The sequence below is a fragment of the Phascolarctos cinereus genome, unplaced genomic scaffold (genome assembly GCF_003287225.1).
Source record: "Phascolarctos cinereus isolate Bilbo 61053 unplaced genomic scaffold, phaCin_HiC Scaffold_2;HRSCAF=192, whole genome shotgun sequence".
NCBI classification, from domain to species: Eukaryota; Metazoa; Chordata; class Mammalia; order Diprotodontia; family Phascolarctidae; genus Phascolarctos; species Phascolarctos cinereus.
In genome coordinates this window covers 327,692,997-327,717,145 of record NW_027555625.1, presented here as the reverse complement: position 1 = coordinate 327,717,145, position 24,149 = coordinate 327,692,997, and the positions used below count along the sequence as shown (strand labels likewise).

The 24,149-nt window shown below is 40.8% G+C and overlaps 1 protein-coding gene across 1 annotated transcript in view; it reads left to right on the top strand.

The window, feature by feature from the left end:
- The window catches only part of CHMP4B (charged multivesicular body protein 4B), a 54,550-nt gene extending 30,625 nt beyond the window's left edge, over window positions 1-23,925 (top strand). Inside the window, exons 2-5 of the mRNA XM_020998731.2 lie at window positions 17,844-18,021; window positions 19,027-19,141; window positions 20,406-20,532; window positions 23,085-23,925. Of these exons, the coding sequence (XP_020854390.1) occupies window positions 17,844-18,021; window positions 19,027-19,141; window positions 20,406-20,532; window positions 23,085-23,149 (485 nt within the window). The 3' untranslated portion in view covers window positions 23,150-23,925. The remainder of the gene's footprint in view (window positions 1-17,843; window positions 18,022-19,026; window positions 19,142-20,405; window positions 20,533-23,084) is intronic.
- Window positions 23,926-24,149: the final 224 nt, after the last annotated feature.

The window sequence follows — 24,149 nt, the reverse complement described above, 5'->3', positions numbered from 1 at the left end:
TCTGCTCACTTTACTCTTCATCAGATTGTGTAAGTCTTTCCAGGTTTTTCTGAAATTATCCTGCTCATGATTTCTTATGGCATAGTAATATTCCATTGCAGTTGTATATGTGGTACCTTTTAGTAAAATGAAGTTTATACCCTATTATCTCTTTTAATTAGGTCCATTTTTGCTTTTTTCTTTGTCTGGGGTCATGATTACTACCCCTGCCTTTTTACTTTGGCTGAAACATAATAGATTCTGCTCCAACCCTTCATTTGAACTCTATATGTATGTCTTTCTGTTTCAAGTGTATCTCTTGTAAACAACATGTTTTCTAATTCAGTCTTGTGTCATCTTTGTTTTATGGGTGAGCTCATCCCATTTACATTCACAGTTATGATTACAGTGTATTTCTCTCCATTCTATTTTCTTATGTTTATCCTTTTCTTTTTCTCCTGTCCCTCCTCAAAGGTCTGTTTTGCTTCTGACCATTGCCTCCCTTAATTTACCCTCCCTTTTATCATTTCCCTTCCCAGTATCTCTTATCCCTTTCCCTTCCTATTACTCTATTGAGTCAGATAGATTTCTATACCAAACTCTGTGTTTATGTGTATGCTTTCTCTTTGAACCAATTCCAGCAATAATGAGGTTGAGACATCACTCACCCCTCACTCTTCTCTTTCCCCTCCAGTGTTAAAGCTCTTCCTTGCATGCCTCTTTTATATGAGAAAAATTTCCGTCCTCTATTTTCCCTTTTTCAGTACATCCCTCTTTCTCTTTCTTTCTTTTTTTCTGGGGTGAGATGGTCTCAACATAATTGATTCACACTCATATGTCCTTTGTCTATGTAGATCCTTAATAATGAGAGAGTTCTTAGAAGTTACAAGAATCATCTTCCCGTGTAGGAATGTAAATAGTTTAACCTGATTGAATCCTTATGATTTGTCTTTCCAGTTTACCTTTTTATGGTACTCCTAAGTCTTGTATTTGAAGTCAAATTTTCTATTCAGCTCTGGTCTTTTCATTGGGAATGCTTGTTCTCTGTTTCATTAAATGTCTGTTTTTTTCACCCTGAAGTATTATACGCAGTTTTGCTGGGTAAGTGATTCTTGGTTGCAATCCTAGCTCCTTTGTCCTTTGGAATAACATATTCCAAGTCTTCCAGTCCTTTAACATGGAAGCTGCTAAATCTTGTGTGATCCTGACTGTGGGTCCACAATATTTGAACTGTTTCTTTCTGGCTGCTTGCAATATTTTCTTCTTGACCAGGTTTGAGAATTCTGGAGTTTGACTATAATATTTCTGGGAGTTTTCATTTTGGCATCTCTTTCAGGAAGTGATTGGTAGATTCTTTCCATTTTTGTTTTACCCTCTGGATATAAAAATGTCAGGGCAGATTTCCTTGATAATTTCTTGAAAAATGCTGTCTAGGCCCTTTTTAAGATCATGGCTTTCAGGTAGTCCAATAATTCTTAAATTTGTGCTGATGTTTTCAGAGCTAATTCTGGTGGTGTGTAAGCTTTTGGTGCTTCCAAAATGGGGTGATTCAGGGAGAGTTGTGGTCACTGCTCTCCTGCACTCTGTCTTTAACCGGGAAGGGCCTGTTCCCCTGCAGCTGCAAGCGCTAGTGCTGTTTTCTGCTTTGGAGCTGTGACCTGGACCCTTGCTCCCAACCACAAGCACTCCTCTCTGCCCTGTAACTGTGATCCAGAACTGCACATGGACGATAGAGTTGCCAGTCAGTGCCAGCTGCACGCAGTTTCAGCAAAGGGTCCCCTGTAATCTCTTTCTGACCAGTTGTCCGATCTCCTTGGTGTCTGTGGGCTGAGAGCTCCTGAAGGTGCTACTGTATACACACACACACACACCCATACCCACAGAGTCTTCACTGTAGCCTCCAAAGCCTGCCCCTGGGGGTCTGCGTGTGCCCACTTGCTCTGGACAGGCCTCCACGCTGGTGTCACAGAACTCTCCTGCTGACAACCTAAGTTGTCTTAGGCTGGAAAAATGTCTCACCCTGACCTTGTAGTGGCTCTGCTGCTCCAAAATTGGATTTAAGGCATTATGTTAAGGTTGTTTGGAGGGTGATATTGAGAGACTTAAACTGTGTTGTTGCCTATACCACACCATCTCTGGTATGATTATTTTTGCAACCTTTCCTGAGTAATGCCATAATGCTGCATGAAGATTTTACAGGCTTACGGTTACACCAGCATTTGAGTGTTTATATTTTTATACAATCCTACCACTTTGTAATTAGTTTTTTGCTTGTTTTGGGTATGACATGGTTGGTACCTCCAAGTTGTACTAATTTGCATCCCTTTATTATGAGATTAAGCATTTTTTTCAAGGGGTTATTAACAGTGCTGTCTCTAAAAAATTGTGTATTCATTGCTTTTTGGTAATTTATCTGTTGTGGACAGGGTTAGTTGCTACTGTCTTTTTTAACAGTTCCTTGTGCATTTTATTTATTATCTCTGACCTATGATTTCATTGTTTTAGGGAACTCCCAAGAAGGAAACTCCCCTAAGAATGCAAATAGCCACTTCCCCTGTAAAATGGAGAGTAACCTGGGCCACTGACTAAATAAATGACTTACTCAGGGACACTCTGTCAGTATATATCAGAGGTGCTACTTTAATTCAGGTCTTTCTGATGTCAAGTCTGGCTTTTTATCCTCAACACCATGCTGCTACTTCTCTCTTTGTATTTTTTAGTTGCCAAATTCTGTTATATTTGTCATAAATATTTTCCTTCAACTTATTTTTTCATGTTTATCTTCTCTCTGATGCAGCCATTGCTACCAAAAGGCATTTCTGAATGTAAAGCATGTTTTGGCCTTCTAGGGCAGAGTTAAAATACTAGCAGATGGCTACTTTCCATTGGGCACACAGAAGGAGAAGACTTTAATACAGGATTCCCAACCCTTTTTTGAGTGAAAGTTATCTTCCTTGAAGCCTTAAGACTCTACTGGAGACACCAATGGAAATCAGTGAGCCTCAGAGAGAAAGGGCTTAGGTATTGTTTGCTCTCCTTACTCCAGTTGGGAATCTTGGGAGGGAGAAGGGGGAAAGGGGTGTCTCAGTCTTAATTGCTCTGGAGACCTATCAGGTAAAGGCATTGAGTGAGATCTTTAATTCAGACCCACTACTAATTGAGGACATCGCCTTGAATTCCTAACCATTCTCTTTGCTCTCTCGTCTCCTCCTTCTCCCTTCTTTGTCCCCTTCTAACTCTAGCTGACTCCTCCCCCCATCCTTTTTGATCTTGTCCCCATCACTCTCTTTGCCTTTCTCAGTCCAAAGTTTCTAGAAGCTTTGTGCCTCTCCTCCCCTCTTTGCTGGGTTGCTGCCCAGCAAGGCAGGATAGAGAGTCCCTCCCGTCTGCCCCCTCCCCTTCCCACCAGTGTGAATGCCTTGCTTTTGTCCTCTAGAGGGGCTGCTCTGCACACAACATACATTGAAAATTAGGACCCCAGCCTAGGAGCTGGGTTGTGATTTCTGCTGCCAAAGCACAAAAGCTGCATTAAACAAAAGGGGGTCTTGTTGGCATCAGTTCAGCTGGAAGTGGTGAAAAGAAAAGCAAGTTGGAAAAGAAACAGTGCATTCTAGCCTGGGAACGGAAATCAAATGGCAAACTCTTCCCTTGCCTTCAGATTCCCAAGACAAGGGAAGAAATTGTTGTGTTTGCAAAGTTACTTTTAAATGCTCTCCATAAAACTCTTGAATCTGAGGTAGTTATCGATCCCAACTCTTTCCAGCGTCTAAGCCCAGATTTTTCTGCACAAAGATAGGGCTGAAGTCATATGTTGAGGAGAAAGCAGTTCTGAGATGTGCAGAAAGTCTTTATTGTGGTTAAAGGGCTAGATCAGCAGGCCCAGCTGTCTGTTTTCCTCTTTTTGGAGAAGCTAGGACCACTATTATGAAATGATTACTCGGTGCAGGAAATAAGAAAATGCTATAGAAAAAACAAGCAGCCTCACTCATTTCCGTATTGGTTCCAGATCAGGGGTGACCCTTCAAGCCCTTTCTCATCTGTCTCCTTTGATTTCACCCGTTTGAGAACAGGTACTAGGCAATGTTGTATAGGCCACAGCTGTGGAACTTTTTTCCTTTCGGAGGCAGCCACCGAGGTTAATCAGCATTTCAAAAGGTCTTAATGATAACTTAGTGTGATTCACATAGCTCCAATTAAATAGGCTATGACAGGATTCACTCCCTCCTCACCCTATATCTCTTCTTGTTCCTTTCCTTTCCCATAGCTCCACATTTCTCTAGCCACGTATTTCATCATCTTCCTTTTCCGTTTTATATACTCCTCCCACCATCTCTTTTATGTGTGGGGCTGTCACTCTGTATATGATTCTTTCCTCTCTATTCTGTCTCTCTATCCCTTCCCTGACTCCTCTTTTCTTTCTTTCTGTCAGTTTCTTATCTCCTCTCTCCCCCTTCTCTGCCCCTTTTCTCTTTGAATTATAGAGTTAGAGCTAGAATGAACTTCAGAGATCACATGTGGTTCAATTCCTTCAGCTTACAGATAAGGAAACTGAAGCCCAAGGAGTGATTTACCCAAGAACGCTTATTAAAGATTAGAGGCAGGATTTGGACCCAGGCCGCCTCTGGCTCTAGAATCAGTGCTCTTTCTTCATCCTTCTTCCCTCCTTCTTTCTGTCTGTCTTCTATTGCCCGCCTCCTCTGACCCCCCATTTTCCCTTCCCTTAATGTCCCTGCCTTTCTCACCCTCTCTCTGTCATCTCTGTCTCTCCTTTTCCTCTTTCCTCTTCTCCTTCCTTCCAGCTCTCCCTGTTTCTTCTGAATCTTAAGCAATAATGAATAGGGTCCTGGATCTGGAGGCTAGAAGTTGGGTTCACATCCTCTCATTACTATGTATTAGTTGTTAACCCTATTACTCAACAACAATTAAGCATTTCACCTATAGGTGCTAGAGATGCAAAGAAAAAAAACAACAGTGAATAAGTACCTGCCCTCAAGGAGTCAAGGAGTCTTACCAAGGGAGACAACATGTACTATAAGACTATACAATCAATGCAAGTTATTATCAGGAGGGAAGCACTAGAAATAGACTCTGAGAAGGTTTAATGGAAGAAGTGAGCTGTAAAGGAAATTGGAGATTCTAAGAAGTCGAGTTTAGGAGGGGTTGCATTCTGGGTATGGAAATAAGCCTATGCAAAAAAGGACATGGAATATCTCCTGGAAGGAGCTATAGTGCTGGTCTGGCTGAGTTGGAGGAGAATAAAGGCTATGGAAGCCTAGAAAAGAAGAATGGAGCCAGAACATCAATTGCTTTAAATGACATAGGAGTTTGTATTTGATCTTAGAGGTAAGAGTGAGCTGGTAGGATCTGAATAGGGGAGCCACATGAGAAGACCTGTATGGCTGCCATAGTGAAGATTGGTTATAGAGGGCAGAGATGTGTCAGGAAGACCAACTGGGGGCTACTGAAACATCCAGGGCAGAAGTAACGAGAGGTTGAATTAGGGCAGTAGCCTTGTGAGTGGGCCAGTTTAAGTGGTTTCATTTACATTCTTTGGGCCTTAGTTAAAATGGGATACCACTCGTACTTGCTTTGTAAGGTTGTTAAATGAGGCTTCAAGTGAGATAACATATATACATCACTTTGTAAACCTAAAAACTACATATAAATGCAGCTATTTTTAAAAAATATTTTTTTTATTTTTTTCATTAAATATTCCCCAATTACATTAAAATTTTATTACTATTTATTTTTAAAGATTTTGAGTTCCACATTTTCTCCCTCCCTTCATCTCTCTCCTTCACGCTTTTAGAAGGCAAACAATATGTCGATCATACCCGTGAAGTCATGCAAAACACATTCCCATATTAGTCACATAAATACAACAAATATCATTTTTACTGCTACTTTACACAGCGCCTGCTTCCCTTCTCAGTGCTTTCCTAGTATTCTTCTCACATCCCCCTCACCTTATCCCTCCTATATTCCTCTTCCTCTGTCTTTCTCCCACCCTCCAACTACCTACTTACCCATCTCTCCTGTCTTGTCCCCCTCTGCCTTTCCTTCTTTTCTTCTACTTCTTATCTCTCTTAAATGGTCATACCACAGAGCTAAGACATATTTTTAGTAGTGGTGGTATTTATTGGACAAAATTGTTGCTTGTTTTCTATTTTAAAATAGGGAAAATATAAGCAAGCTATTTTACTTGGAATGTGGCCTTCTGTCATCTCTTTCCTATGGGTCAGTGGCCCTCCATTAACACTGAGGCATTGCCAGTCTTGCTTTGAATATCCCTCTGCAGAGAGATTGTCTCTGGCTGGAGATTATGGTTTCCTAGGAGCTGGTAAGCATCACTCATTATAAACATTTTCTTTCATTGTTTATCAGCAGAAGGTGATTTCGAGGTGTAATTAAAAACCACCCCCAAAACTGCAGTTCTGACTGTGTCTAGCATTGATGTAGAGTACACTTGAAAAGAAGAATTAATGAAAGAAAAATTATCCTTTCCCACTGTAGCCTCTTCTTCCTCACGGAAGTACCTGGAAAAAATATATTGGAGGTCTTCAAGCAAAGGCTGGATGATCACTTGTCAAGGCATGATTCCTTTTATGTATGGGTTCCTGTCTTTCAGGGTTGAACTTATATGGCTATTAAAAGGCCTGGCCCCTAACAGTTGTAAAAAATTCTGTGATTCTGTGACTACTAGTTCCAAAGTAGTCACAGCTATTAGAGCTGCTAGAGGACAAGTCAAACATTTATTTAAGTTACAGATTGTGTGGTATAGAGATAGGAGTTCAAAGAAGGAAGTGATCAGTGGAATTCTCTCTAGATCTTAGTTGCCCTATCTGTAAAATGGGAATAATAAGGCCTTTCCTACTGAAGGCAGGGAGGGGGCTGACTAAATTATTTTATGAGGGTCTTTATGAAAAAGTCTCTGATGCTGTGACATTGTTTCAGTTTAGCTTTAGAGGTGGAAGAGACCTCATGAGTTCCAGCCCCTCCATTTTACAAATGAGGAAATTGAGGCCCAGGAAGAGTGAGATTAAGGGGGAAATTATATAAGTAGCAGAACTGGGACTTTAATTGACGTTCCCTGACAACGTATTTCCAGTTTAGCACTTGCCTCCTTTATTATCATCATCCAGAAATTTCTTAGAATTGTAGAATCTTAAAACAGGTAGTTCCTTAGCGATTCCTCTTATTTGATAAATGAGGAAACTGAGACCCAGAAAAAAGGACATAAGTGAACCAGGTGACACAGCTAGTTAGCTTCAGCTGAGGAACTAGAATTCCAGTGTTCTTTCCATCAATATAATGGTAAATAATTGAAATACTGTATTTTTTTTTCGTTTGGTTAGGCAATGGGGTTAAGTGACTTGCCCAGGGTCACACAGCTAGTTAAGTGTTATGTGTCTGAGGCCTGATTTGAACTCAGGTCTTCCTGAATCCAGGGCCAGTGCTTTATCCACTGCACCACCTAGCTGCCCCGAAATAATGTATTTAAAGTGCAATATACATGTTAGTTGCTCCTATACTGCTACTGCTATACACAGTGTCTTAATAACTGCCTGCTTGTGCCTGATTAACCCTTTGCTAGTTAAATAGTTGAAATAGCTAAATAGACATGTTCCGTCTGTGAGCCAGCATCATATCTGCCGTACTGAACTGCTTCTTACTCCTACTTTTCTTATTTCCTCCAGATTTCCTGATTTTTCTTAATGACATATCTGAGAGTCAGCTTTGACTGTTTTTTTTTGCCTCATATTCCATATCGAGTTAGTAGCCGGTTTGTATCCTTTGTCCCACAGTGGTGATTTTTGCATTGACTCCTCTCTATTCCCAGGGCTGTTACCTTAGACTAGACACTCATTTATTCTATTTCAGGAACTGCTTAAATGGTCTTCATACCCCCATTCTCTTCCCCTCCAGTATACCCTTTATACCACCTCCAGATTAATCTTCCTAATGTTTAGACCTGACCACATCATTATGTTAAAAAAGTCTTTAAGGTTTTCTCATTGCTTACCAATAAAGTCCAAGTTCCTTGTCCTGACATTCAAGGCCCTCTACTATTCAGCCCCAGCCCACCTTCTCAGATTTCTCTGGAAAGGTATTGATGCTTCCTGTCATTTTAACCATTTTGTAGAGTTATACTAGTTATTTTCTGGAATTGATCCGTGCTTTGCTAGCTCCTTTGTTCATGCTGTTTCTTTTGCCTGAAATAGCTCTCTCTCAGCCGTGTGATCTCCATCTGTAGAAATCCCACCTTCTCCATGCCCTTCATGGTGTGACTTTCCCTGCTTAACACAACTTCTCTCTGCTCCTCAGCTACCATAGGACTTTGTACTTCTCTTTTGACACTTCCTCTGTTTTGCTTTCAAGTTATAAGAAGAGGCTGTGGTCATAGGATCTAGAGCTGAAAGATGCAAGAGATCATCCAGTAGCCCAGCCTTCTGTTTATATAAAGGAGGAAGCTGAGTCCCAGAGAAGTAAACCAGTTCGCCTCGACACTGTCCTCTTTTTCTGAGTCCCTCACCTCCTTGTGTCACCAGCCTTGCTTTGTAAAGCTTCACTTTGGTTCACTCCCTTTATCCCCTTGCTGCTATGCACATGCTGCTGAACAAAAGTGGACAAAATCACAAAACCATGCTGACTGGGTCTACTGCAAATCTGTTACATAATCTCAACTGGGCCCTCCCTGCTAGAAGGCAACCTTGTATACCTCCCTAATTAACTTATTATTCTACTGACCACACACAGTGACTCTTCTAAACTTTTTGGTCCCTTCTCAAACCTCCCAGAATTCTGCCTCCTTCCACCCTCTCACCTTAGAAACTTGTCTTGTAGTTTACTGAAAATGTTGAGGATTTGCCAAGAGCTACTTCTTCTTGCCTCCTCCTTACTTTATATTACTCAGCTGCCTCTGCCACTATCTCCATCTCTTTCTTACATGAAGAGGTTGTCCTTCTTGCCAAGGCTAACCCCGTTATCTACACAAGTGATCCCATTCCATCCCATCTTCTCCAGAACATTGCCCCCTCTAGTGTCCTCACTATCTCATTTATCTTCAGGCTTTTTGTCTACTAGCTGCTTCTCTCTGCTGCTTGTAAATGACTGTGTCTCTCCCATTCTCAGAAACCCTCGCTTGTTTTTCCATTTCCACAGTCATCTCACATCTCTACTGCTTTTGGTGGCTAAACTCCTTGAGAAGGCCAGCTTCAGTAGATGGCTCCACTTTCTTTGCTCTTTTCTTAATTCTCTACCCAACCAATACAAACTTTTTAAATCATCATTACTAATGATCTCTTAAACTGCTAACTCTAATGGCCTTTTCCTCGTCTTCATCCTTCTTGACCTTTCTGTTTGATACTATGTGATCATCAAGTGTTCAGGACACTACTGTTTCCTAGTTCTCCTCCTACCTATCTGATTGCTTCTTCTCTGTCTCCTTTGCTAGAATTTCATCCAGGTCTTAATCAGCTAACCCGGGGACTGTCCTGGGTCATCTTCTTCCTCTCGACCATTTATATTTGGTGGTCTCATCAGCTCTTATTTCAGCCAACTTAACCCCTCCCCCCTATTTTTGGAGACTTTCATTTATGTTCTTCATTTATTGCAAACTGAGAAGATACGACTGGCCTACTTGCTTGAGCGCTGAATTGTAATTTGGAGGTTTGTGTTAGAGTGCATTATTTTGGTCTCTATAGCTCATTGACTTAGCAAAACGAGTTTTTTTCTGGCAAGTGTGGTTGGTCAGCCAAGTAGGAACGATAAAAAGCCCGTTTTGTGCATGGTACAGGGCATCTCAAATAATTAAAGTAATAATCCTACACATCTGTCCAGTACTTAGTTTTTACAAAGTGTTCTGATAGGTATTCTCTTATTTTTTTCATGATCCTGTATAGTAGGCAGGACAAGTAAAATGGGATTTTACTAGTGAGAAAATTAAGGCTGGAAGATGGGGAATGACCTGCTGCAAGTCTAGCAGAGTGACAGAGCTGAGTTAAATTTGTCTTCTGTCTCCTAGTCTGATGCCCTTTCCATTGCAGCATGAGGCTTGAAGGAGTAAGAATCCCTAATAGAGCTGAAATGTACCTTGGAGATCATTTAGTAGTAATAATAATAATACTACTTCATATTTATATAGCTGTTTGTGGCTAGAGAGAGTTTCACATCCATTATCTTAGAGTTTCACAGCGCCTTGGAGGTGTAAGTAGTAGAGGTAGTGATATTTCCATTTCACAAGTTAGAAAACTTAGGCTTAGGTACATGGAGTGATTTGCCCAATGTCACATATCAAATTAATGTCACAGGCAGAGCTAGAACCTAGGTCTCTTGACTTCCGGTCATTTCAGTTCAGCAAATAGTCCAGTGCTCTTTCCATTACAGCATTATGCCTTTAATTTTATGGATGAGGAAACAGAATTTCAAAAAAAATGATGGTGCGTGTCTACTAATATTTTTTAAGTGATGTACCTGTTTTAAGTCATGTATAATAATATTTGAGAGTACTGATTATCAAGCCTGTTCTTGTCATCTTTGTTCCAACTAAAGTGATACTGGGACATATTTTCCCCCTTTTCCAGAATTTTACTGCCTCACTTGAACAGAGTAGTATACCACATTCCTTCTGCAGTTGATGATGAAGTTGGCAGCATCTCCAATTTCAGTTCTTCATGTCACTTAAAACATTTGTTTTCCTGTCACTAAAGTGTTGTAGTTGAGCGTATCCTCTTCAGGCAACAGAGAGTGAGTTAAGGTACCAGAGAAATAGAGATTGTAGAGAGTGATGCTGCACTGAAAAATCCAGTCGGCTCACGCCCAGCCCGACCTCTTCAGCTGTGTGGGAACAAGTACAGCCTTGTCTCTGAACGTTGTTCCTACTCCTCGTGTGAGCCTTTGAAATGTGTTGTGTCGGGAGTGGACTCGGAGCCAGCAGGTGGATAGATCCCAGCTTCTGGGCGGGCTCGGTTTCTACTGACAAGTGTTTGTCAGACTTGCTTTCTGCTGCTGCCTTTTTGGAACTCAGAAACAAGTCCATCCTTGACCTTTTAAATGGCAAGTAGAATTGAAAATTTTAGATTTCAGATTTAAATTTCAGGTTTAAATTGAAGATTTTAGAGATTTAGAGCCATGAGGGTCATCTGAGATCATCTGGTCCCATTCCTCATTTTACAGGAGAGGATTTTTACAGAGAGGTTAATTGACTTACTCAGAATCCTACAGGAAAGAAGTAAGAGAGCTAGAATTTGAACCCAGAGCCTCTAACTTGAAATTCAGTGTTCTTTACACTATGTGGTACAGCCATTTCTGTTCCAGTACAAAAGACTGGAAACTGTGGATGGAGAGGCAAAGGCATGTCAGAAACACTGAACTGGAGGTAGGAGGCTGCATTCTAGTTCCTGCCTTTGTAATCAACACACATGTGTTACCCTGGGCAATTCACTTTTCCTTATTTGTATGTTTTATCATCTATAAGACAGATAATAATAGCTCTGCCATTTTTTTTTGTCTCACAAGTATGTTGTATGGAAAGTTCTATCTGAACTGTATAGTGCTTTAGAAATGAGAACTGTTCTCTGTAAAATGAGAGGATTGGACTAAATGATTTCTAAGGCCCCTTCCAGCTCCATAGTTCTGTAATCTGTGATTTTTGTAGGAGTACCTTTTATATAATCTTTATGCATATATGATGCTAAAAATTCCATTCAGCGTGCAGCATGCATTTATTAAGAACCTGATCGTATGTATATGTGGGAGGGGATGACAAACATTTATTAAGCATCCACTATGTTTACTGTTCTAGGTTTATGTAAGGCACATCACTTATTTGATCAAAGACCTTTAGATCTGAAAGAGACCTTAGTTATCCTAATCCAGTCCCAAACTCTGTAATTTAGTCTTTACTTAGATTTGGCGAACATTTCTGTTTTTTGTTTTCTTCCCTCTCCTACCACTGAAGATTCATAAAGAATAAAAATTAATATCACTTTTCAATTATTTTTATGTTTTGCATGAGCTTAAATATAGCTTAAGAGTGTAGAAAATTAATTGGCTGAAATAGGTTTAGGGAAAAAGATTTTCCATATCACATAGATAACCCAGTTTGTAATAAACCTAATTCTTAGCCACAACAGTAATTTCTTAGAAGTGTCTCTTCTGTCTGTTGGTCCTGGCACGGCATTGTGGAGTTGTGCTTAAAAATAACCGTCCTGGTTCCATGAAAAATTCTTCAACCCTGATGGGAAGAAAACGTATTTCTGTGTTGGCTCTGGGAAGGGTTTTTTGCCCACACAAACAAGACAGAAGACTGTGAGTGTTTTGTACTTCTCACGCTAACACTGCAAAATGCCTGGTGATTGGCAGGCCAGACTGCCAATCTATAGGCTGATCTGAAAGAAAGGGGATGAGCTTGTGCTGCCAGACTTCACTTAGTCTCTGCTGTGCTTGTAGGAGCCAGGCATTTGTGGATACCAGATGAAATTTTAAAGTTTGTCAGCCTGTTTTGAAAAATTATGGTTCTTGAATGTTATTGTCTGTGGGAGACTTTGAGCTTTCCCTATAAAAATGCAACTTGAATTAAAATACTTATGTATCACTGAAAGGGAAATTTTCTGGATTAAAATATGGATTTTTGAAAAGTAATATTATAGGGGTCCTTCGTTTTTAAAACCTTTAGTGTGCTTCCTAGCCCTAATCCCAGCTCTTTGGGGGCACCTTTTGCCACCCCATTCCTGTTAGTAGTTCCTTCCCAGACTCTGAGAATTTCCTGGCCTGTCCCTTTCCTGCTTTCTAGTTGTCCTGTGCTCAACCTGTAATTCTCCTTCTTCTGTTTAGGCAGTCAGGTGGCCCATTGGATAGAGCACTGGGCCTGGAGTCTGGAAGACCTGAGTTCAAATTCATCCTCAGACACTTCCTAGCTGTGTTGCCCTGGGCAAGGTGCTTAACCTCTGTCTTAGTTTCCTCAGCTGTAAAATGGGGACAGTAATAGCACCCACCTCCCAGGGTTGTTGTGAGGATCAGATGAGATCTTACTTGTTAAAAGTGTTTAGCAGAGCATGGGGCACATGTGTAACAGATGCTTGCTCCCTTCCCTCTCCCTCCCCACCCCCCACTTCATGTATTTGAGACAGAGGTTGGGTTTTTCAAAGAGAACTTTGCTTGCAACTAAGGAGCAGAGAAAACAGGTTCAGGCTAGACAAATTATAGGTATCAAAACCTGAGTTATTCTTAATCTAGCCATATACGGCCAACACAAAACCTGGGCTAACTACATGTTCACTGCCTTGAGAGGAGGCCTAGACTGCTGTGTCCTGCCTGTGGCTCCATCTTAATTTCCCTTTGCCTTCTGCTTGTAAGCTGATCCTATGACTGGTTCCTCCCTAAGCAATTTCTTGGGTTAGGACTTCCTGGCTCTCATAGTCCTCAATGTTCCCAAGACTGGGCCTGTCAGTTTCTTCTTTCATGGGCATTTGGGAGGCAGTTGTGAAGAGGCAAGAGCTGGAATAATCTCAAGGGCATCCTGGAGAATCAGTTGGCTATTCTCTGACCAAGTCACTAAGATTTATTCAGTGTCTTCAGTTGGTCACTTGTTCCAGGATTCATACTGCTGTACTTGTGTATAACTTCTTTTTTGTGTAGGCTTTGCCTCCTTGCTTTAATTCACATTGTTATTGGAAAAATAGTTTCAACGTTCTCTTTTCCTTCCTGTCTCTGCTGCTGCCGTGGGCTGTGCTCAGATGAATCCAGTTTGATTACCTTCTCCTGCCCCCTTACCCCTCAATCATTCCCCTCTATTTAGTACATTTCAAAGTCACTTGAGTCTGTCTTTTTTTTTTTCCTTCATACCCCAAACAGTTTAATGGAAGAGGGCTCAAAAGATTGAGGCACTGGCTAAAAAGGTCTCCAGTTGCTTTTTTTTTTCCTTTAGTAACATTTATTTAACAAGTGTTTGCTGAGCTCCTTAGAATTTGTAAAGCTGTGCTGGGGATGGCAGGGTATAGTAGTCAGACTGTCAGTCAGTAAGTATTTATTAAGCACCTACTATGTGCCAAGTGGAGGCAGCTAGGTGCCAAGCACTATGCTAAATGCTGGGGCCTTGGTAAAATCATGAAGTAACCATCTGGAGACTAATGTTGATGTCAGGATGGCTCGGGTTGATTTTACTGTAAATAGCACCACCAGTGCAGGTGATTAGATTGTTTTGCTTCTTGCCAAAGCTGTAACTAGGAATTCTAGTGAGTGACTTATTCGAGTGACTCAAGATCTGTTGTGTCTGCACCTTGTTCATGTCCCAGCTATTCCAACCTGGGCCTGTGCAGCACTGTGCAGCACAGCCAGAGACCCTTGGGCCCTTAGCCCCAGCCTTGGGGAAAGAATGGGGGAGGTTGTACTGCAGGTGAAGCTCCTGTGAGGGAGGGACAGAGGAGGAACAGGTAGCTGGAGCCATGGTCATCTCACTCATTATTTCTCTGCCTAGTGCAGAAGTGCCCTACCAGAACTGTCAAGGGCGTGATGATATGTATGGATTCCAAGGCTTTGAGTTATACACTTCTGCTTGTTGAGTATGTCAGTTGTTACATTTTTAGACTCATTTGGCCTACTCATCATGGCAATTGATTTACATTGGTTCACCTTATATATGAAATTGTTGTAATCTGTATATGGAGCCTTTCCTCCATCCATTTTTCATTTTTCTACATCAATAACTTCTTTAAATAGGTCAAATTAGAGTTTGAATTGCACATCATATCTTTCCCCCATTCTTCTTCTAGCTCTGTATTAATTTTGATCCTTGCTCTAACAAATCAAGGGGTCTGACTGTACATAAGCAGCTGATTCAAAAATTGATTCCTATGTTGGGAACAAGTCATTTCTTGTCTGTTCAAATATAACCAGTTTCATTTTTTATGTCATTCAGTGCCTGCCACGCCCAGTGCCTTACAATTATTTTCTTGAAGAAAGTATTCATGATAGATAATACGGTATATGTTTTCTAGCATGTTTTTCACTGTCCTCAGTTAGCAGTTGAAGTCATCTAGTACCAAAGTGTATATCAGTTTAATTTGGAGGATTTTATGAAGTTCTTCATAGAATTTCTGTGCCTCTTCATCCTCTAGCAGATGTTGACATAATCTGAAGTTACCTTTGTGTTGGTCTTTTTGCAAATCATTATCACGAGCACCTGTAGCATGACCAAATGTCTCATGCAGTGAAGTTTCTTATTTGTTTGTACGTGATTTAACAAACTCTAGCAACTTCTTTCTTTGCTTTTCCAGGGAAAACCTATGAGTCATCCTTTCATTTAGCTTTAACTTCTTTTGTTTTTTCATTTCATTTATAGTAAGTATGCCAAGATGGATGAATTTCAATTCTTCTAGTAGCATGTCTACTTGTTGGCTATTTGACAAGCATTACACATTTACAGTGCCTACTGTTTACATGTTTATAGGTGTTCTTAAAACTGTTCAATTCTTAGCTGCTCTAGCACTGTTTTGTCTTTTTTTCCCCTTAGACTGTCAATGCAGACTCAGTGACACTGCATGAGACTGGTGGCCCTTTTGTATTTTTCTTTATTTAATGGGTTTCCATGACCAAAGAATTCATCTACAAGTGGCCAATCTACTGGTGATGAATGCCTCTTCATACTTAGCTGAACAGTTCCTTGGAAACCAAACAGAGTCTTTTGCTCAGACTGTACTCAAAACCTTCCCAGGATGGTAGAACCTGACAGAGCTGGTAGTCTTTGAGTCACATCCACACCATGGTGAAGAATTGGAACAGGATTTGGAAGAACTTTATATATTCATTGAGTTCTATTCTGTGGGCTTTCTGTTCTGTTCCGTTAGTGTTTTTCTTTAAAAAAAATTTTTTTTGTTCTGTAATTGACAAATGGCATCCAACATGCACATTTCCAAATACATAGAAGAACAGAAAAGGAAGTTTATATATATAACCATGATTCTATGTTATATACAACTATAATTTTTAAAAGAATGCAATAAATCCAACATGATCTCCAAACTGCCGTGCTTGTCTATGTCTCCTTCTGGACTTCCTTCCTGTGCATTTTAAAACCTACTACAATTTTCTTTCTTCTTCTTGTTCTTCTTCTTCTTGTTCTTGTTCTTGTTCTTCTTGTTCTTGTTCTTGTTCTTCTTCTTCTTCTCTCCTCCTCCTCCTCCTCCTTAATCTAGGCCCACTTTCCCTCCCCAGTGCCCCCTCTCCAAATTAAAAAAAGGACAAAAAACTCCAAAACCCTCCCTGGTGACATATAATCATAGTCAAGCAGAACAAACCTATACTTTGGCTATGTTGAAGATAAGAGTCCCTAGAGCCCTCCATTTCTCTGTCAGATGGGTGGGTAACATGCTTCGTTATCAGTCCTCTACTGCATTGATCCGAGTTCTCAAATCTTTTAAAGTTGTTTTTCTTTACAGTGTTGTAGTTATTGTATAAATTGTTCTCCTGGTTTTGCTTATTTCAGTCTGCATCAGTTCTTTTGTTACCTCAGAATCTTTCATTTTTGTAATTTCTTACAGAGCAATAATGTCCCATTATAATTTGTTCAGCCATTTCCCAGTTGAACCCCTTAATTTTCAACTCTCTGCTGCTATAAATATTTTGTACAAGTGGTTACTTTTTCTTTGATCTCTTAGAGGTAGATGCCTACTATTGGTATTCCTAGGTCACAGGGTGTGCAGTTTAGTAGCTTTTACAGTGCATTCACAGTTCCAACAGTGTATTAGTGTGCCTGTCTTCCCTTAATTCCAATAATTACCTCTTTTTTGGGTCATCTTTGCCAATTTAATGGGTATGAGATTCTTGTTTTGGTTTTTTTTTTTTTTAGTATTTATTGGAATCTGCCCCTTGTCTTTATTTATTTATTTATTTGTTTGTTTGTTTGTTTGTTTGCTTGCTTGCTTGCTTGCTTGCTTGTTTGTTTGTTGGCAAGGTTGGCATGGGGAGAGTGGAGGGTGGCAGCAGCTCCAGTATGTTTGTATAGGTATTGAAGGTGGCTCTCAGTATCCCGGTCACAAGTCAAAGGAGTAGCCAATAGATTGTGGTTTTCTTGTTGAATGAAACTAATTGTTTTAAAAAACACTGTCTTGTTTTTTACTGCTCTTTCAAATGCTTATGTTGTCATACAATTGATGATAATATAAAATATAGGGAGATTGAATTATTAAATTAAATTAAATTATTAAATCAACTCTTCTTTTCATCTGTCCCCATCAGCTCTTTTTTTTTTTTATTGCACAGAAGGGGTTAGTTATCTGCAGAACTGGAGATTTTGCTGTTTGTACTTCCCAGGTTGTTCCATAAAGATGCCAAATCAGAAAGTTCTCAGTACCAATTAATTTTTTTAAAATGAAGTTTCCTGTTTATCCCTACCCTTTGTTTCCTCTCTCTAAACCAGCTCTTTATCCATAATAAAACAGTTTTCTGCCTATAGTCCTATGGTGAGTTTTTTCCTTAATAATTGTTGATATATAACTTTGTCAAAGGCCTTTTAAAAAGAGCCTAAGTTATAGCTAATGTTTCCCCTTTATCTGAATTACCGTTTACTTCTTAAAATAACGTCAGTAAATTTATGAGATGACTTTGTCCCATATAAGTCATTGGACAGGGTATTCACTTTGAGGGCTTAATCACAATGATGATGTTTGATAAACAATACTTTTCTCCCCTCCCCCCTTCCATCAATGCTGATTTTAATGTAATTTGAATAAAGAAACAAAAGATAATCTAGGCTTGGACATGTTTTGTACAGCCTTTATCCCACAAAGTGTGATTGAATAAGCTGTAGTGTAGCCCTTTTAGATGATGATTTTTTTCAGACTCTGTTTTCTTCTCTCTTGTTCAAGCTGCCCTTCAAGCACTCAAGCGCAAGAAGAGGTACGAGAAACAGCTGGCCCAGATTGATGGTACATTGTCGACAATCGAATTCCAAAGGGAAGCCCTTGAGAATGCTAACACTAATACTGAAGTACTCAAGAACATGGGTTTTGCTGCAAAAGCCATGAAGGCCGCCCATGACAACATGTAAGCCATCCGTGTGGGGAGCGTGCGTATCAGAAAGTCTTTTCTAGTCCCTGGGCCTCAGTTTCCTTATCTACATAATAAGGCAGTTGGGTTAGATGATCTCTGAGGTCTCTCCTAGTTCCACTGTCCATATGCTTAAACTGTAATTCCATAGTAATGCCTCATTTATCCAGCACTGTTGGGCAGAGTTCTGAAGCTTACCCCTTAACTTAGTCCCCAAGCTTTTTATCTTAACTTTTTTTAAATGGAAAAATATTCAGCATGTATTGTAGATCCCCAGACTTCTGCAACAGATCATGGCAAACAGAATTTCTCCCTTTTTTGATGTCTCAAATTCACCATTTGTGCATATCCACAGCTGTCCTGGGTGTCCCTACATGACACACTGATGCCCCTGAGGCGTATTGAAATGTCTAGAATTATTTGTCCCTCATCAAATGGCCTCAGACTGTTGAATTTCTTAAGTTCTTGTGTTTTCTCTTCATAGTTTTCCCATGTCTTTCCTCACAGCAAAGCTATCAGCAGTTATTTCTCCCTGCTGTGGCAAATGCCTGCTTGTTAGAACTTTGTGATATAGGCTCTAAGTAAAGGCTTGATGAAGGGGCTTTCCTGTGTCCCAAAAAGGAGAAGTTGCTGGATAAATGAGGTGTTAACATTTGTGTGTTATATAGCTATATAAAATGTTTTGGTATTTTTTTCTTTTCAAACTGTAAGTGGATTGGGGGGCCATGACTACATTTTAGCGGGTAGGTGATGGGTCTGCCTGTTGCCCAGTATTCAGAATTACCTTTGGTCTATAAAATGAAAGAAAACTAACATTCTTAAAGAGTTTATTCGGAGTAGGGAATTATAGTTTGTTGGGAAGAGGTGAGTTGGGGACATGGTCCATGCCAGAGGAATTAGGTTCTCACTTTCTAGTAATTAAGGCTCACTTACGAGAGCCACTCGGACCCTGTTGTGTATATGTGCTTTCACAGACATGGCATATGTATCGCTTGTTTAAAGGGACATCGATAAAGTAGATGAGCTTATGCAAGACATTGCTGACCAGCAGGAACTTGCCGAGGAGATATCCACAGCTATTTCCAAACCTGTCGGATTTGGGGAAGAGTTTGATGAGGTAAGTGACTTGACACAATTATATAAGCTGAACAAATTTTTTTTCCCCTCCGAAACATTTAGGTGAGAGCCAGCTAATTGTTTCCAGTTCTGGAGTTGTCAGAGTGGCTTATGCTCCCTGAGTACAAACACAGGTCGGCTGCGCACATGCCGTGTCTCACAGCTTGTTGACCTAAGGTCCAGGGGTCTTCTCGGGAGCTGCCTGCCAGGTTCATTGGAGTCATTTGTGACTTCACATCTGTTGGCCTTTTCAATAAAGCAGAACCACATTGTAAAGCGTGTCATTGTGCCGCAGACTTAGCAGTGCCAAAGGTCAGATTTTGTCCCCCGCGAAGACAGGGTATCGTAGTGTTCATCTTTTCTTTTTTTTTTACTAGGCAGTGGGGTTAAGTGACTCACCCAGGGTCACACAGCTAGTAGGTGTTATGTGTCTGAGGCCAGATTTGAACTCAGGTCCTCCTGAATCCAGGGCCGGTGCTCTATCTACTGCGCCACCTAGCTGCCCCCCATCTTTTCTATGACATAGAAAGCCAAGATGTGGCTGTAAGACTTTCTCTTCAATACTTACATTTTCATGCTGGATGGCTACAGTTATACATAATTCAACACTTATTAAGTGCTCAGTGTGTGCCAGGTCACTATGTTAGGCACTGGGCGTACACAAAGTCAAAAATGAAATAGTCCCTGCCCTCAAAGAGCTTACACAATAGCGGGAAGATACAGTATGTACAGAGATGAATAAATACAAGGTAATTTAAGGAGAGCGAGAACTAGCAGGAGGTGGGAGGAGGGAGATAAGGCACGACTTATCTTGCTGAATCATGCCAGCTGAGAGGAGCTTTGAAGGAAGCTAAGTATTTTAAATGGCAGCAGTGAGGAGGGCATTGGTCCTAGGCATGGCGACAGCCTATAGAGAAGCACAGAGAGAGGCAGACACGTTGAGTTTGGGAAGTGGCTTAGTCGTCCAGTCTAGCTGAATTGTAGAGTGCATACGGGATATGAGTCTGAACGTGGCCAGGAAGTTCAGTTCAGATTGTGGAGGACTTTACATGCCAGGCTGAGAATTTTACAACTTATTCTACAGGCAATAAGGAGCCACGATAGGTTTTTGAGTTGAGATTAGGTCTGTGTCTTCCGCTCGCCTCTCTCTTGAACAGAATTCAGACAACAGCATTTGAACAGGGAGTCATCAGTTCTGAAGTGACGCAGTCTGGGGTTGGGATTTCCGTGCTGACACATTTCACTCTTGTATTTCCTTCTTTCAGGATGAACTCATGGCAGAACTAGAGGAACTAGAACAGGAAGAACTAGACAAAAATTTGCTGGAAATCAACGGTCCAGAAACAGTCCCACTACCAAATGTGCCCTCTATAGCGCTACCATCAAAGCCAGGTAAGCACTTCCAAAGTGTGTTTTTTAAATAGCACCTTGAGTATGTTATTGTCTAATTTCATGGTCTCCTGAGTTCATCCAGGCCATGAATACCAGGTTAGTTTCTAGTTAGTGTCTAGTTTGACATTCTGAGAAGCAGGTACCTGCGTATCTTTATTCTGCATATGATTTTCTACCATGATCTTATGCAGATTTAGCTCTGTATACATAACCTTAGTCATAATTCCATCTTGGACATGGTTGCCAAGCAAGAAAAATTTTTGGATAAAAGTGAAACGGGGAATTTCCATGGAAATTAGGTTTAGGATGACTCTTTGCCAGAGTGGTGGCATTTCATGGATTGTAAATTCTTAGGCCCCAGAAATAACTCTTATGGAAAAGGGAGATTGGAGCAATTGAGACCATTTCAAAGGCCTGATTAATGAAGTACTATCTGCCTTTGGAGGCTAGTTTATCATCATGATGTGAGAGGAACACTGGACTGGTAGTTAGGAGAACGAAGTTCTAGTTCTGACTCTCATTATACTCAGCAAAATATAGAAATATGTTTTGCATGACTTCACATGTATAATGGGTATCATATTGCTAGCCTTCTTAATGAGTGAGTGAGGGGCTAGAGGAAGGAGGAAATTTGGAACCCAAACTAGGAAAAATGTTAAAAAATACACACACACACACACACATATTCATCAAGCATTTAAGTGCGTACTACGTATAAGATACTGGTGGTCAGTAGAATTATAAGGAAAAGTGGAACAGACCTTAACCCTCAAAGGTTTATTGCTGGATATAACATGTAAAGAGATAAGCAAATAGAAGAGAATTTGAGAAGGGAGAGAAAACTGTGTGAATTGGAGACAGGAGAGACAGGAAGCAGGGTGCCCAGTTAGCAGTCTATTATAATAATCCCTGTCAGAGGTGATGAAGGCCTGAATTCAGATGGTAGCTGTGTGAATATAGAGAAGGGGGCAGATGCGAGAGAGATTAATTTCTACCTCCTCAGCAAGATGTGCCATTGGTAGTTAATTGAACATAGGGGATTTGGGAGAGTAAGGTGAATGTCTCTGATTGCCAGTTGAGGTGCTGGAAAGATAGTGATGCTAGCAACAAAGATAGGGAAGTTTGGAGGAGAAATGGGTTGGGGGCAAATATTATAATTTATTCTGCTTTGGACATGTGGAATTTGAGATGCATATAGATCCACCCAGGTGGAGACACCAGCAGCCAGCTGGCGCTGTAGGATTGAAGCTTACCAGTTCACTAATTATTCTTTTCCCTATCCAGGAACTCAGATTCTCCATGTGTAAAATGAAAGGGGTTAGAGCAGGAGTGGGGGACCTGCGGCCTTGCTCACACGTGGCCTTCTGGGTCTTTGGGTGAGAGGGTCTTTTGACCGAGTCCAAGCTTTACAGAACACATCCTTTTATTAAGGGGATTTGTTCTGTGAAGTTTGGATTCAGTCAGAGGGCTGCACTTGAGGACCTAGAGGGCCACAGGTTCCCCACCCCTGGATTAGACAGTAATTTCCTTTCTTCTTATTTTTTTTAATTAACAAACATTGCTTTTTTTTTCTTCCACCCCTCTTCCAGTTTTAAAAGGGGAAAAACACTCCTCATAACAAATATACATAGTCAAGCAAAGCAAATTCTCATATTCTCCATGTCCAAAAATGTATGGCATTCTGCATCTTGAATCCATCACCTCCAACAGGAAGTGGCTAGCATAAATCATCATCAGTCCCCTGGAATCATGGTTGCTCATTCATTGATCATTGATCTTTCAAAGTTATTCGTCTTTACAGTGTTGTTTAGTGATTTCTTAAGTCCCCTTTAAGCTTTAAATCTTTGCCAGAACCCCAAATGGGGTCCCAAAGAGTTGGACATGACTAAAATAACTGCCCAACAACAATGATCCTCAGCTTTGACATTGTATAGATCAGTTCTCAACTCAGAGAAATACTGTTCGGGATGATAATAGCTGACATTTATGTAACTCTTTAAGGGTTACAGAATGCTGTATTCATTTATTTATTTTTGGTGAGGCAGTCAGGATTAAGTGACTTGTCCAGGGTCACACAGCTGGTAAGTATCATGTGGCTTCAGGATTTGTAACAGGAAAAAGCTGGGCAAAAAGACGCTATAGCAGCGAACCATACTCAGTGCCCTCATCTCACACATTTAAGAAGGAAACGTATTCTTCCGATGGGGTGAAGCCCCAAAATGAATCATTATTGACGTCCTCATCACATGATCATTCCTGGCAGATGAAAGCGGTCAGGGAGAGGGGAAGAGGGAGGAGAAGGAGAAGGAGGATGAGGAGGATGGGCTGAGCTGCTTCCCTGCCTCTGTGGCATTTAGGACCAGCTTATCAGAGCAGTGGAGCCATAGTCCTTCCCATGGAGCTGGGAACGAGGGGAGGGGCTGTTTACATAACCAGATCTGGTGCAGCGCTGGAACCTGGCCATGTATGGGGAAAAAAGGGAGTTTTTAAGACAAGTAGCTTTTCTAAATATTCGCCTTCCTTCTTCCCTCCTCCCTTCCCCTCTTTTATAGCCAAGAAGAAGGAAGAGGACGAGGATGACTTGAAAGAGCTGGAGTCCTGGGCTGAAACTATGTAATTGGTACAACTCTGCAGGCTTGTATAGAAACAGACTCTGGTCACCTGTTGCAGTGGGTGTATGCGTGTGGTGTGGGGGAGGCAAACTATCTTTATCTCTTGGATCTTAACCCAAGGCAGTGGGCCTGCATCGCTGCATACTGGATAGCATGGTCTGCACCGAGTGGGGAGGGGGAGCAGCTGGGGGGAGGGGGAAGGGAATTGCCTGCTGTTTATAATGTTGAATTTCTGTAAATTAAAATGTATTTGCAAATCCAGCATTCAGCTTTTGGACTATGCTAACTCATTGCTGGATCCTCGATTGGAATTTATCGTTCAGAATTGAAACGCTCTTCAAATGTAGTCTTTGTCATTTTAAGTCAGTTGAAATGTCCCACATGCCTTTGTAAGTCTTGTATGACATTTAAAGAGATGTCATAGATTTCTTTCTTGTGTTCAGCTGTAATAATGCATTTGATTTTGGGTTCTCTGTAAGCTGTATTTATATCCACTGACTGACTGCCTTTGTATTTATCACACCACTCCCATCCTTTTACTCCAAATCACCTTTTCTTTTTAAGTTTGTGAAACTGATTTGAAATGGACAAAGTCCTCTTGGAAGCAGGTGAGATTATTAGAATTAAATTCCAGCTGTACATTTTTTAACATAGCTCTACAGAAGTGTTCATTGCTGTTTGTGATAACTGATTGATATAGCTCATTGGAACATGTGCATACATTTATATTCAGATGAAACTATGGTTTGCACTGTCTATTAAATATCTCGATTAATTTTCACATGTGGCCATTTTGCTCATTTGATCATTTACCGCTGTATTGACGATAAAAATCACCTCCAGCCTGTGAAACTCAGTACAGTGCTGTGTCTGATGGTGTATCCTGGCAACAAGTGGAAGACGGGAGCCTGGAGCAGGTTTTCTGGTGCCCAGGGTTCTGTCCTCGCGCTTGAACTGGAGCTCTTCCCCTTGCTGAGCTCCCTCTAGGCGTGTCTGGAACGCTAA